The sequence below is a fragment of the Lipotes vexillifer genome, unplaced genomic scaffold, assembly GCF_000442215.2.
Source record: "Lipotes vexillifer unplaced genomic scaffold, Lipotes_vexillifer_v1.1 scaffold639, whole genome shotgun sequence".
Lineage (NCBI taxonomy): Eukaryota > Metazoa > Chordata > Mammalia > Artiodactyla > Lipotidae > Lipotes > Lipotes vexillifer.
In genome coordinates, this window is record NW_006786377.1 from 1,358,110 (window position 1) to 1,371,718 (window position 13,609).

Sequence of the window (13,609 nt, forward strand, 5' to 3'; positions counted from 1 at the left end):
CGGCATGTGGGATCTTCCCGAAACGGGGCACGAACCCGCGTCTCCTGCATCGGCAGGCGGACTCTCAAGCACTGCGCCACCAGGGAAGCCCTGCACTCCTACTTTTTAACCTTGGCTCATATGCGCCATGCTTTTTGGTCCTTCAAACAGAGAAACGCCACTAGTACTGTCAGCAACTTTCATGTTAGTATGACTGAAAAAAAATGTGAGTGACCAAGACTTTATTTATTTTTTTATTTTTTTGCGGTACACGGGCCTCTTTTTTTAAATTTAATTTATTTTAAGACTTTATTTAATTTATTTTTTTGCGGTACACGGGCCTCTCACGGTTGTGGCCTCTCCCGTTGCGGAGCACAGGCTCCGGACGCGCAGGCTCAGCGGCCATGGCTCACGGGCCCAGCCGCTCCGCGGCATGTGGGATCTTCCCGGACCGGGACACGAACCCGGCAGGGGCACGAACCCGGCAGGCGGACTCTCAACCACTGAGCCACCAGGGAAGCCCACGACTTTATTTTTTAGAGAAGTTTTACGTTTATGACAAAATTGAGAGGCAAGGAGAGATTTCCTGCCCTCCCTCCACACACACCAAGAGCACTTTTCATAAAAATGCTTCCTAACTTGCAGGAATAACAGTCTTAGTAGACAACATAGGAATTTTGTGAATTTCCAATCTTAAGCATACAGAAACTTTAAGGGCAAGTGCATTCAGAAGCTGAGAATGAATGTATTTATTGAGTAAATTATGCACCTTCCAAGTGCTGTGGGGATAACGCTCCTTTACGTATCTGCTAACCTTTATAGAAATTGAGTATGTTGGTTGTTCTTGAACATTCTTCAAGTATATTTTGAATCCACTTAAATAGATTTTATAACTGTCTTTTTAATGTGTGCATTTTTACTTATTCCTGTCCTTCCCCCTTTTATAGCCGTGTGAACAAGGACGCCGGATGAAGCGAATCCATGCTGTGGCGAACATTGGCACAGCACTCAAGTTCCTGGAAGGAAGGAAGGTAAGAGGGAAACAAAAACAAAACACTTCAAGAAGAAAGCGTGGACATACTAATATTTTCATTGTTGATTGTTGGGTGAAAACACTGCATGCAATCTATACAACATACATGTGCAATATTATTGTAAAATGATTTTAGACTTACAGAAGAGTGGCAAAAAAAAAAAAGGCAGAGATTTCATGTCTGTACTTTAGCCAGCTTCCTCTAATGTGAGGGACTTATTTGTACATAGTACATATATGTAACATAGTACAACTACCAAATAAGGAAATTAAAGTTGGTATGATACTGTTAAGTAAAGCATAGAAATTAATCTAATTTCATCATTTTTTCTCCAGTGTCTTATTTCTGTTCCAGGATCCAATCCAGTAACATGCGTTGCATTTTAATTGTTGTGGCTCCTTTGTCTTTGCCATTCTATGACCTTGTCTTTCTGTGTCTTTCATGACCTTAATGATAACTGCTAGGCAGTTATTTTTCATAATATCTCTCAGTTTGGTTTGTGTGATGTTCTCCCATGATTAGATTGAGGTTATACATTTTTGGCAAGAATTCCAAGGAAGTGATGTATTCTTCTCGGTGAATCAGTTTAGTGGATATAGATAGGATTCCGACTTGTCTTATTGCTGGTGATGCTAACCTCAACCACTTGATTAAGTCATCTGCTGAGGTTTTTTTTTTTATGGTAAAACTGCTATTTTTCCATTTATAATTCAGAAATAACAGGGAGATAATTGAGGTTATGCTAATATTCTGCTTCTTGCTCACTGATTTTAGCATCAGTTACCTTCAATAATTACTTCTGCGCTGTTTGCCTAATGATGATTTTGTTTTTCCCTCATTTCTTTTATACTTACTAATTGGAATTGTTATGTAAGAAAAAGATGACCTTTCTTCCCCATTTATTTATTCAGTTCCTTCTTTATTTCATTATGGACTCATGGATATTTGTTTTATTCTATAGTTATAATCCAGTATGACTACTATTATTGTTATTATTGTTATTATTTTGTTGCTCAAGATTGTTCTAGTTTTGTCCATTAAGAGTTCCTTCAAGCTGTGGCTCCTGTACTCTTTTGACATGGCCCCATACTTTTTCAAGCATTTCCTTATTTTCTGGAACTACAGATTTTCCAGGTTTATCTTATATTTTCCTTACCCCAGTCCTAGAATCAACCACTTCTCTAAGGAGGCTTTGTTCCTTTCATTAGTGAGTGGCATTTAGAAACCAAGATTTGGGTGCTAGGTGTGCTCATGGCTACCGAGGTTTCATTGCCCTCTCAATATACAGATCTAGATATATGTATGTTTACTAATCTGGGTATACACACATATCTATATTTCTCTCCCTTCCATCTCTCTCTCTCTCTCTCTCTCTCTCTCTCTCTTTCTATATAGCTTCTTCTATTATGTGTGCATGTAAACCTTTACTTCAAATTGATACTTCTGATTTCAGTCCAATACCACAAGGTCCATTTCATGATGATTTCTTTCTGTTTTCTCTGGCAGTGAGAAACCTGGCTCTCATCTACAATATATTGTCTTCTTTTTCATCCCTAGTGTATACACATAAAGTAGTTTCAGAATTGCTAACCCACACCTTTGTAAGAAGTATATTGACTAACTGGAGAACAGTATTTGTGTACAGTTCTTTCGGTCTTCAGCATTACAATATCCTGTCAAGAGACTGTTGTCCAGATTTACCTAGGTCACTTCTGTTCTCCCATCCTTTCAGTGTGATTATGTTATTCATTTGTAATAGAGTTATATTCCACTTTGGGCAACCCCACACACATCCTAGTTGACCTTAATTATTTTTTATTTTAGAGAATGAGACAGTATTATGATTCTAGGAATAAAAGTTACACTTAGAGAAGTGGCATTCCCTCCTCATTCTTACTTCTCCACTACCATTCTCCTTCCTTTTACTCCTTTTCTCACCTCTAGGTAACCAGTTTCTCCAATTTCTGATTTATCCTTCCTGTATTTCTTTTGCAGGAATGAGCAGGTTATTTTCATACACCACCTTCTTTCTTATGCAAAGATAGCATACTAGAGATATACCAGGTGCACTTTACCTTTTTCATTTAACAGTATATCCTGGAAATCCCTCAAATCAGTTCACAGAGATGTTCCTCATTCATTTTTACAGCTGCATAGTATTCTGTGGTCTGGATGTTCCAGAGTTTATTCAACCACTCTCTTATGAATGAGCATTTAGGTTGCTTCTAGTAATTTTCAAACAGAAACAATGATACAGTTAATAACTGTACATAAGTATTTTTGTATTATTGGAAGTGTATCTTCTGGGTACATTTTTAGAAGTATGATTGTTTGGTCAAAACATAAGTGTGTATTTTGTTTTGTTAGGTGTTGACATATTTCCCTCCAGAAGGGTTGCACCAATCCTTTTAGATTTTAGCCTTTTCTAATTTGTGGAAATTCAGGAAGTCTGTGTTTGGCAGTACCAAAACCAGCTTTATAAATGGATATCCAGATACTTCTGGAAAATAGAATGATTCAGTTATTTACTTCTCTGTCTATATGCAATAAATGATTTCATTTATTCCACAAATGCATAACTGAATACTTTCTGTAAAATGAGAATTCTGGAAAATATTAATTCTGGAAAATTAAAGAAAACTAGATTCTGGTGCTTAAATAATTTACATTTTGATGAGTTGTTAGTACAGTGAATCAGTATAAAGTTCAGTCAAGTGTGCTAACTTCACACCAAAGAGAGATTCTAGGCATTAAGATGGTGTAGAAAAACAGTCCTAGCTTCTAGTGGAATATTGCACATTGTTTTCAGGTCACTTTAACATCATTCTTAATGGAGTGTTTCTCTTCTTCCTTCTCTCGCTTCATGAGTTTTTCATGGAAAGCTGAGAAAAAAAGCCTTATTTAACAGGATGTTCATAGAGTTTTCCCAGTCATTTCGTCTTCCATTTTGGCTATATAACAATAGTGTCCTTCTTTGTTTTGATGTGTATTCACTGGCTAGAATATGAAAACAAAATTCTTCTTATTAGTTAATGTCTTGGAGAAAAATTTAATGACTTAACCCATGAAAGGCATTGTTTGTAAAGAGAACCAAAGAGTCTTCTTTTCACAAAAGACTTGTTTGTACCAGGTCCATTTTCACAGAACAAACCTGAATAACTTTTTAAAAAGTAGAGGATTCAGATTTTAAATATTATATTTACTAAGGGCAAAAAGTAATGCATTTGAGTTTCAGGACAAAATCCAAAGTATTTCCTTTCTGTCCCCACAAATCCCTAACTACTTTGATTTTTAAAAAATCTACCTGAAGTACATAGTTTTGGGCTTCTCTTTCTTGCATTTCTTCACCCCATTGGCTCACAAAATAATTGACAGTGGGGTAGAATGAAGTTTTGAAGACTCTTTGGTGCCCTCCCTCCTACTGTTTATTTTTGTTCTTTATAATTTAAGAACTTAAGTCTCAAACATATTTTCAAGAATTTGTCTTTAACCTTTGTATTTACTTTGTCCTCCATTTAGATTTTTTTCTTTAGATGATAGAAGATTTGTTTAGTACTCAGATAAGGAATAATGAAGGCACTTTTCAAGTTCACTGAAGAAAACCCTACCGTTGTGTTTATTTTCCACTTGTTTACAGGGTTACAGAATAAAGGCATATGTTAGTATTTGATAAGAATTGTGTAAGTTTGGCTCTAATGAATAGATTCATCACTACTTTCCACAAGTTTTTCTCCAATGAGGTGTCAGGTGGATCATTCTAAATAGTAATAGAAGGAGCCAGTCACTGACCATGTTTCCTAAAGCTTGCCATAGTGCACACAAGGACATAAATTTAGGTTCCTGTGAGGTCTAGATAGATGACGTAAACGATGAAGCAAGGTAGAAGCTGATCATGGTAGCAGGAAAACAGAGTAGTCCCATGTGCTGTTTGGACGAAGGACGCAAATACTCAATTCCATCTGGAGTTACCTCGATGAAATGCAAGCACAGTGATCCCAGGTTTAAGAATTGAACGAGAAAAGCCAGTAGTCTGGATTTTTATTGAAATCTTATTATTTATTTAGTTTATTTATTAAATAATGCAGGTATTTTGCTACCTATATATATATAGGTAGAAAACAACTCATAAAGTGGTGATGCATCTATTCATTAGGTTTTCCAATGTATCAAGAAAAGCTGGTAGTCTGGATTTTTTATTTAAATTTTTTTGAAATTTTTCCCAAATCAAATATTTTTTTGAGAGGTCTGTGGGCCTTGTATTAGTCTGCTGTGGCTGCCATAACAGAATACCGCAGACTGGATAGCTTAAACAACAGAAATATATTTTCTCACAGTTCTGGAGGCTGAAAGTCCAAGATCAAGGTGTCATCAGGGTTGACTTCCTCCTTTTTTCCAGGCTCGCCGGCAGCTGCTTTGGCACTGTGCCTTCACGTGACCTTTCTTGTGTGTGTGTGCAGAGAGAGAGAGAGAAAGTGAGAGTGAGAGTTCCGGTGTTTCTTCCTCTTCTTATGAGGATACCAGTCCTATTGGATTACGGCTCACTCTTATAACCTTGTTTCACCTTAATTGTCTCCTTAAAGGTTCTGTCTCCAAAATGCAGTCACATTGGGGGTTAGGGCCTCAACATGTGAATTCTGAAGATAATTCAGTCCATTCGGGCCTCTGGCTTACAAAATCAAACTTCTCCAAACCTAGAGGTTTTGTTAAAACAGATTTCTTAGGCCGCCTTCCTTATTTTCTGGCTCAGAAGGTCTGAGGTGAGGTCCATCTATGTGATTCATCCTTTCTGGTTTCTGGAATTCTTCAGTCTCTTTGGATGTGTCTCTATTGCCCATCCCACAATCTTAGGGCTATTAAAAGTTTATTGTATATTTCATAGGATTTTGCAAGGGAGAGGAGGTAAAACAGACAAAGAACCTGTGCTCCCCAAACCCATTATGGTTTTTAAGTTTTTAAGAAAGAAAATAATTTGGAAAAACGTTTTTTCTTCACAAGTTGAGCAAAAGATCTTCAGATTCTATAATAAGCTGAATGTATAAACTTCAAAGTGCAGTTGGAGCTGGGTTGAGGTAGGAAATTCAACTTATATATTCAATTGTATTTTAAAAAAGAATGATGTATAAGGAAAGAGAAATAATTTGTCCTCTATGAAAGGCATTAATCTTGTGGTTATTAGCATGTATTATAAATTTGTGGCCCATGGACACTAAAATGGATATAGAGAAAATTCTGGAGAAATTGTAAAATGGAGCCATCAAAATGATTATAAAGATTGTAATAGGTTCTGTCATAAAAGATTAAAGAAATGTGACACTCTTTATTTTCCACCAACAAGTATTTTATATCTCACACAGTGCTAGGTTTAAAAGAAGTAGACATATGATCTTGTGATCTGTGGAAGTTCTCAATTTTTTTCTGTCTCTGAACCTGCTGAGTGAACTTCAGCAGTGAGATAAAATCCCATGGGTATATCTCAAATTATTTACAATGGCTTTTGTGCTAGCTTTTACTTTACTCCTCAGATGTATAACTGGTAAATTTAAACCAATTACTCAAGAGTAAGGTGATTGTGGGATGATTTTGCTTCTGATATTTTTTAAAAAGTAAGCTATTTACCAACTTCTGAACTTTATTTTAGTATCACACCTTATTAAATCTTGGCTGAGAATTATTATTATTATTTTTTTGTTTGTTTGTTTGTTTTTGCGGTATGCGAGCCTCTCACTGTTGTGGCCTCTCCCGTTGCGGAGCACGGGCTCTGGACGCGCAGGCTCAGTGGCCATGGTTCACAGGCCCAGCCGCTCCGCGGCATGTGGGATCCTCCCGGACCGGGGCACGAGCCCGTGTCCCCTGCATCGGCAGGCGGACTCTCAACCACTGCGCCACCAGGGAAGCCCTTGGCTGAGAATTATTGAGCCAGAAGTCTAAGAAGTACTTTAGTTTTTTTCTAATTTGTCCAGGGATTATGAAGAGGAGGATAAGTAGCTAATTGTATTCTGTAGAGGTTGACTGAGCTAGACCTACCATACAAGTCTATGTTCCTGGGACTTCCTCATAGTTGGGAAGACATTGAAATGAATAATTGGGGACAATTGTAGACAGATTAGTTCTGAGTGCTTTATAGTTGTCAGTGCCCCAAAGTAGGGAACTGAATCCCCCCAGTCTCTTTCTACACTCTTAACTGTTTCTCTTAATAATTAACTATTTCTTGCCTTTCCTTTATCTTTAAAATGTATTCTGCAAATCACGCTCTAAACTTACCACCTGCAGTTTTATTCCCTTTGAACAAATAATGTGGATTTTGAAGGACTATTTATGTTTATGTATCATCTTCTCCCTTTGTTTTTCATGTCAGTCCATGTACAGAGGATCACCGGTTAGTACAAATTTTAGAATTTTTAACTCCTGACTTTTATAGGTAAAAGAGAACATAAGTTTCATGCCATTTGGTAACAAATTTCAAAGTAAGCGCATCTTCTTAAACTTCCCCTCACAGTTTCTTTTACATTCCAGTCAACCTCTGGATGTAAAGAATAACCTTTTTTTTTTTTTTTTTCCTGTCTGGCATTTTGTTGGTAATTCCTCGCATGGTGTCATATTTTTTTCAACTTTAAACCAGTTTTTGAAATTCATTCTGTAGTTGTGTTTATTGTGTGCACCTAATGAATGCCCCTGAAATTTCCACTGAAACCATGTTTCTATGGCTCACCCTGCTTACTCTTGTGTACTGCTGCACAGGCATGACCAAATGTTATTGATGTCTAGTAAAGTGCTACTTATTGCATAATTAAATGGTCTGTAATCTTCTAGTACATTACTAGTACAGTTTTTCTTTTTAAACAGATTAAATTAGTCAACATTAACTCCACTGATATAGCTGATGGCCGACCCTCGATAGTTCTCGGATTGATGTGGACGATTATTCTGTATTTCCAGGTATTGTACTTCTTTGGCTCCCTTTTCAGTTGATATAAATGTCACAGATGGAGGTAGTGGTGGACATTTTAATGATGACTAATGCCCTCATTTTCTGTACCTTTGCGGCTGAACCTCAAGTTAGCAGAGATGTGGCCTTCACACGTACATTGTTTTTTGTTGGCAGAAAATGCCCTCTTTTTCTCCGCTAAGGTGTTATATATGGAACTCCCCAAAGAACTCGGCCAGGTAACCAATCCGAGAAGTGGGTAGAACACGATAGAGATGAAATATTGGTGTAAAAAGGGTTCAGGAAGTTTTTCTTTGTCCTCTGGAAGGGAGCGGTTCTATGCTCCTATTAGACATTAAGGGGAGAAATTAACTTGCTGTTCTCTCTGGGATAATTCTTCTAACTGTAAGGTCGTTTTTTTAAAGAAATGGACTTTATTTTTTAGAGCAGTTCGAGGTTCTCAGCAAAACTGAGCAAAGAGTACAGAAATTTCCCATGTACCTCCTGCACCCACACATGCATAGCCTCCCCTTAACCAGTATCCCCCATGGGAGTGGAACATTGGTTACAATTAATGAACCTTTACTGACACATCACTATCATTTCAAGGTTTGTAGTTTACGTTAGGATTCACTCTTGGTGTGTACATCCTTTGAGTTTGGAGAACCATTAGGTTTTGTTTTCTTCATTCATGCATGTATTTAACAAGTGTTCATTACTGTGTACAAGGTCCCATTTTAGATGTGGAAGGAAGTGCAAACAGGAGTAAGACATTGGTCGTGCCCTTTAAGAGCTTATATTGTTGGGAGGTTAAGGGTGTTAAGATCAGTCAGGTTGGAATATTAAACCACCTGAGAAGAGAAGAACAAAGATAATGCTGATGTTTTGCCGACTGTTGATGCACACGCAGATTGAGGAGTTGACCAGCAACCTACCGCAGCTGCAGCCTCTGTCCAGCAGCACATCCTCCGTGGACAGCGTGGTCAGCTCTGAGACCACCAGCCCCCCAAGCAAACGGAAGGTGGCCACCAAGATCCAGGGAAATGCTAAGAAGGCTTTATTAAAGTGGGTCCAGTACACAGTCGCCAAGTAAGTACCAAGAAGGAGTTTGTTTAAATTAGAAACCCTTGAATAATTTGAGTTATCAATTTATGACTGAGTGCACATTCCAGTGATTGCAAAATTTGTGGAGACATAGGAATGAATGGCTTTGCTTCGGCTCTCATTTCATTCTTCCCTTGAATTAAAATGTAAACAGAAAGCATCCCTGATACTCTAGGAAAATGGTGTAATAAAAGGAATTCCTTCTTCACTTGTGTGATGGGACCCAATTAAGTTGTTTAATCCCTACACTTGATTAGCATGAGGACTATTTCCATTTAGGTCATTGTTTGGATTTTCTGCTGTTATTAGATAATCTTTACACAAATAAATTAGAGGTTTAAACGTGATTATCTCTTCCTAAGACTATTGAGTTCTATTTAATAATGTTGTGGACTGAGATCCACATTCTGAAATAATCATATTTGTTTTTATACCTTGAAACTTTCTGGCAATTTTATTTTTTAATGTTTTCTTTGATCTTATCTTTTATCTGGAATGTACATTCTTTTGTCAGCTCCAGCTATATGGACTGGGAGTTGGCTTCTAAGCATAATAAATTTACATGTGTGCACATATATGTGAGGATACTGGATATAAAATTACTACTCTCAAAAAGTACTTTCTCATAGCAATTGCAGTAGACTTTCAAATTGATCATACCAATATTTTGTGGTCAGATGTGGTACGTAATAAGATCTCTTCACCTAGAAGATGTGTTTTTGTAAGAGTTTCCTAAATGACATGTAAAATTAACTCACTTTCTATTTTGTTTCACATGCCTAGATATAACCCACATCTAATTCTCTCCTTCTGGAAAATAGTTGTAAACAAGTACTTATCATTATAAAACACTGAGGCACTAAACACAGGAAGTTCTATTTTTAAAGAGTTTGAAGAGCAAAAATAAGGAGAGAAAAAAATAAACATAGAGAAGATGTAATTAGTGTTACTAACTTATATAGTTTTGTTTAACTTGTAAAGTGTGTTGATGGTTTTCTAATTTGGGGTATATTTTTATGATTCAAGTTGCAATTAAAAATATTTCTGAAAGCAGAGCTTTGTGACTCTTGGGACTCTAGTAGGGATGAAATTAAAAGCCCTTCCCACATTGCTGGCGTGCTCTTTGCATTCCATCTACAGTGGGTATTACTAATCTCTTTTGCAGCTTAACCAAGCAGGGAGAAGAAACATATTGGGTAGGAGAGGACTGGTGACCACATGCTACAACATATATCATGATGCTATCACGATAAAAATTTGTAATAATGTCAATGTGACATTCTGTTCTCTGTTGCTCCACACAGTATTTAATTAAACAAAGTAACTAAATTTTCATTTAATATTATATAGCTTGAAATAAAATCAAATTCAATGATGTTGGAGTTTTCCTGCATAAATTTTGTTTCACACATGATGTGCAGGGGTCTAATAATAATCGTCATTCTTGCAACTTGTATGTTTGTAACATTGGTGGAAGTTGTATTTTCCTTACCGGTATAAATGTCCAGATTTGTGGACCCAAGGATTCTCCACCTATCAACACCTCAATGAGATCCATTTATTTAACAGCTTCATAAATTGTAGAGATTTAGGGAGATGACCGCTTTCTGCCATGAATAGTCTGGAATGAACACATGATTCTGTCATGCTACCACATTGTCGATAATTTTTCTAAAAGCTATTTTACACTATCCTGGTATTTATTTTTCAAGCAGTTTCTTACCTGACATGGATAAAATAACTTTAGAATCTGTACCTAGTTCATTATATGACATGTCTGTAAAATTATAATTTGTGAGACTCCGTAGTGTGGTTTATCCATCTCACAAGACTGAAGATGGTGAAAAAGGATAAAACATCCAGTGAACACCAAATTGTCAGAGTGTATTCAGTTTTCATATAAAATTTCAAAATACTTGATAAGTAAATCAAAAAACTGTTTCAGTAACACAAGATAGTTAATCCCCCCTTCTTTCTTTTTACCAATTTCATCTACTATCTATACTGTCAGAAATGAAAGCGTGTCTGACATTTGCATACCTTCTTTTCAAATGTCTAAGGACAATTGTATTTTAGGACAAAAATCCGTAAGACAACCAAACAAATGAAGACATGTGTATACAGACCCATTCAAAATAACTTGAAGCAAATATGTATTAGCCTATAAACTGGATGTACTTCTTTAAGTGATGTATCTAAGTTTCTTTCAGTTTGTATCACTTCTTTAAGTGAGGTATCTAAATTTTCTTTGATTTTGTATGTACAATTCAGAGGCTTGGACTAAAGCTTTTTAGGAATATCAGCTACTAGTTTGATCTAATACAAAACATTATAGGTGTGTGTGTGTGCGTCTGTGTGTGTGTGAGTATTCAACAAATAAGGAGGAAGACCATGTAACAAACCATTTTTAATCGTTCCAACATGGTGAATATTTAGGAAAACATTTTATATATACAATAAAGTTCAAGAAAATCAGAAAATATCTAATACACGATGAATATTTATCAGCTGTTCACTTATTTACACCCACCTTAATTTTTTTTTTTAGTTTTCTTTTTTTTTTTTTTTTTTTTATACAGCAGGTTCTTATTAGTCATCCATTTTACACACATCAGTGTATACATGTCAATCCCAATCGCCCAGTTCAGCACACCACCATCCCCACCCCACCGCGGTTTTCCCCCCTTGGCATCCATATGTTTGTTCTCTACATCTGTGTCTCAACTTCTGCCCTACAAACCGGTTCATCTGTACCATTTTTCTAGGTTCCACATATATGCATTAATATACAATATTTGTTTTTCTGTTTCTGACTTACTTCACTCTGTATGACAGTCTCTAGATCCACCCACATCTCTACAAATGACCCGAGTTCGTTCCTTTTTATGGCTGAGTAATATTCCAATGTATATATGTACCACATCTTCTTTATCCATTAGTCTGTTGATGGGCATTTAGGTTGCTTCCATGACCTGGCTGTTGTAAATAGTGCTGCAATAAACATTGTGGTACATGACTCTTTTTGAGTTATGGTTTTCTCTGGGTATATGCCCAGTAGTGGGATTGCTGGATCATATGGTAATTCTATTTTTAGTTTTTTAAGGAACCTCCATACTGTTCTCCATAGTGGCTGTAACAATTTACATTCCCACCAACAGTGCAAGAGGCTTCTCTTTTCTCCACACCCTCTCCAGCATTTGTTGTTTGTAGATTTTCTGATGATGCCCATTCTAACTGGTGTGAGGTGATACCTCATTGTAGTTTTGATTTGCAGTTCTCTAATAGTGATGTGGAGCAACTTTTCATGTGCCTCTTGGCCATCTGTATGTCTTCTTTGGAGAAAAGTCTATTTAGGTCTTCTGCCCATTTTTGGATTGGGTTCTTTTTTTAATACTGAGCTGCATGAGCTGTTTATTTATTTTGGAGATTAATCCTTTGTCTGTTGATTCGTTTGCAAATATTTTCTCCCATTCTGTGGGTTATCTTTTCCTCTTGTTTATGGTTTCCTTTGCTGTGCAAAAGCTTTTAAGTTTCATTAGTTCCCATTTGTTTATTTTTGTTTTTATTTCCATTACTCTAGGAGGTGGATCAAAAAAGATCATGCTGTGGTTTATGTCAAAGAGTGTTCTTCCTATGTTTTCCTCTAAGGGTTTTATAGTGTCCAGACTTACATATAGGTCTCTAATCCATTTTGAGTTTCTTTTTCTGTATGGTGTTAGGGAGTGTTCTAATTTCATTCTTTTATATGTAGCTGTCCAGTTTTCCCAGCACCACTTATTGAAGAGACTTTCTTTTCTCCATTGTATATCCTTGCCTCCTTTGTCATAGATTAGTTGACCATAGGTGCGTGGGTTTATCTCTGGGCTTTCTATCTTGTTTCATTGATCTATATTTCTGTTTCTGTGCCAGTACCATATTGTCTTGCTTACTGTAGCTTTGTAGTATAGTCTGAAGTCAGAGAGGCTGATTCCTCCAGCTCTGTTTTTTTCCCTCAAGACTGCTTTGGCTATTTGGGGTCTTTTGTGTCTCCGTACAAATTTTAAGATTTTTTGTTCTAGTTCTGTAAAAAATGCCATTGGTAATTTGATAGAGATTGCATTGGATCTGTAGATTGCTCTGGGTAGTATAGTCATTTTCACAATATTGATTCTTCCAATCCAAGAACATGGCATATCTCTCCGTCTGTTGGTATCATCTTTAATTTCTTTTGTCAGTGTCTTATAGTTTTCTGCATAAAGGTCTTTTGTCTCCATAGGTAGGTTTATTTCTAGGTATTTTATTCATTTTGTTGCAATGCTAAATGGGATTGTTTCCTTAATTTCTCTTTCTGATCTTTCATTGTTAGTGTATAGGAATGCAAGAGATTTCTGTGCATTAATTTTGTAACCTGCAACTTTACCAAATTCATCGATTAGCTCTAATAGTTTTCTGGTGGCCTCTTTAGGATTCTCCATGTATGGTATCATGTCATCTGCAAACAATGACAGTTTTACTTCTTCTTTTCCAATTTGTATTCCTTTTATTTCTTTTTCTTCTCTGATTGCCGTGGCTAGGACTTCAAATACTA

At 36.5% G+C, this 13,609-nt stretch overlaps 1 protein-coding gene across 1 annotated transcript in view; it reads left to right on the forward strand.

Annotated features, from left to right (window-relative positions):
• SYNE1 (spectrin repeat containing nuclear envelope protein 1) overlaps nt 1–13,609 on the forward strand; it is a 385,453-nt gene that overhangs the window by 30,882 nt on the left and 340,962 nt on the right. The window contains exons 3-5 of the mRNA XM_007458743.1: nt 927–1,010; nt 7,857–7,949; nt 8,849–9,027. Of these exons, the coding sequence (XP_007458805.1) occupies nt 927–1,010; nt 7,857–7,949; nt 8,849–9,027 (356 nt within the window). The remainder of the gene's footprint in view (nt 1–926; nt 1,011–7,856; nt 7,950–8,848; nt 9,028–13,609) is intronic.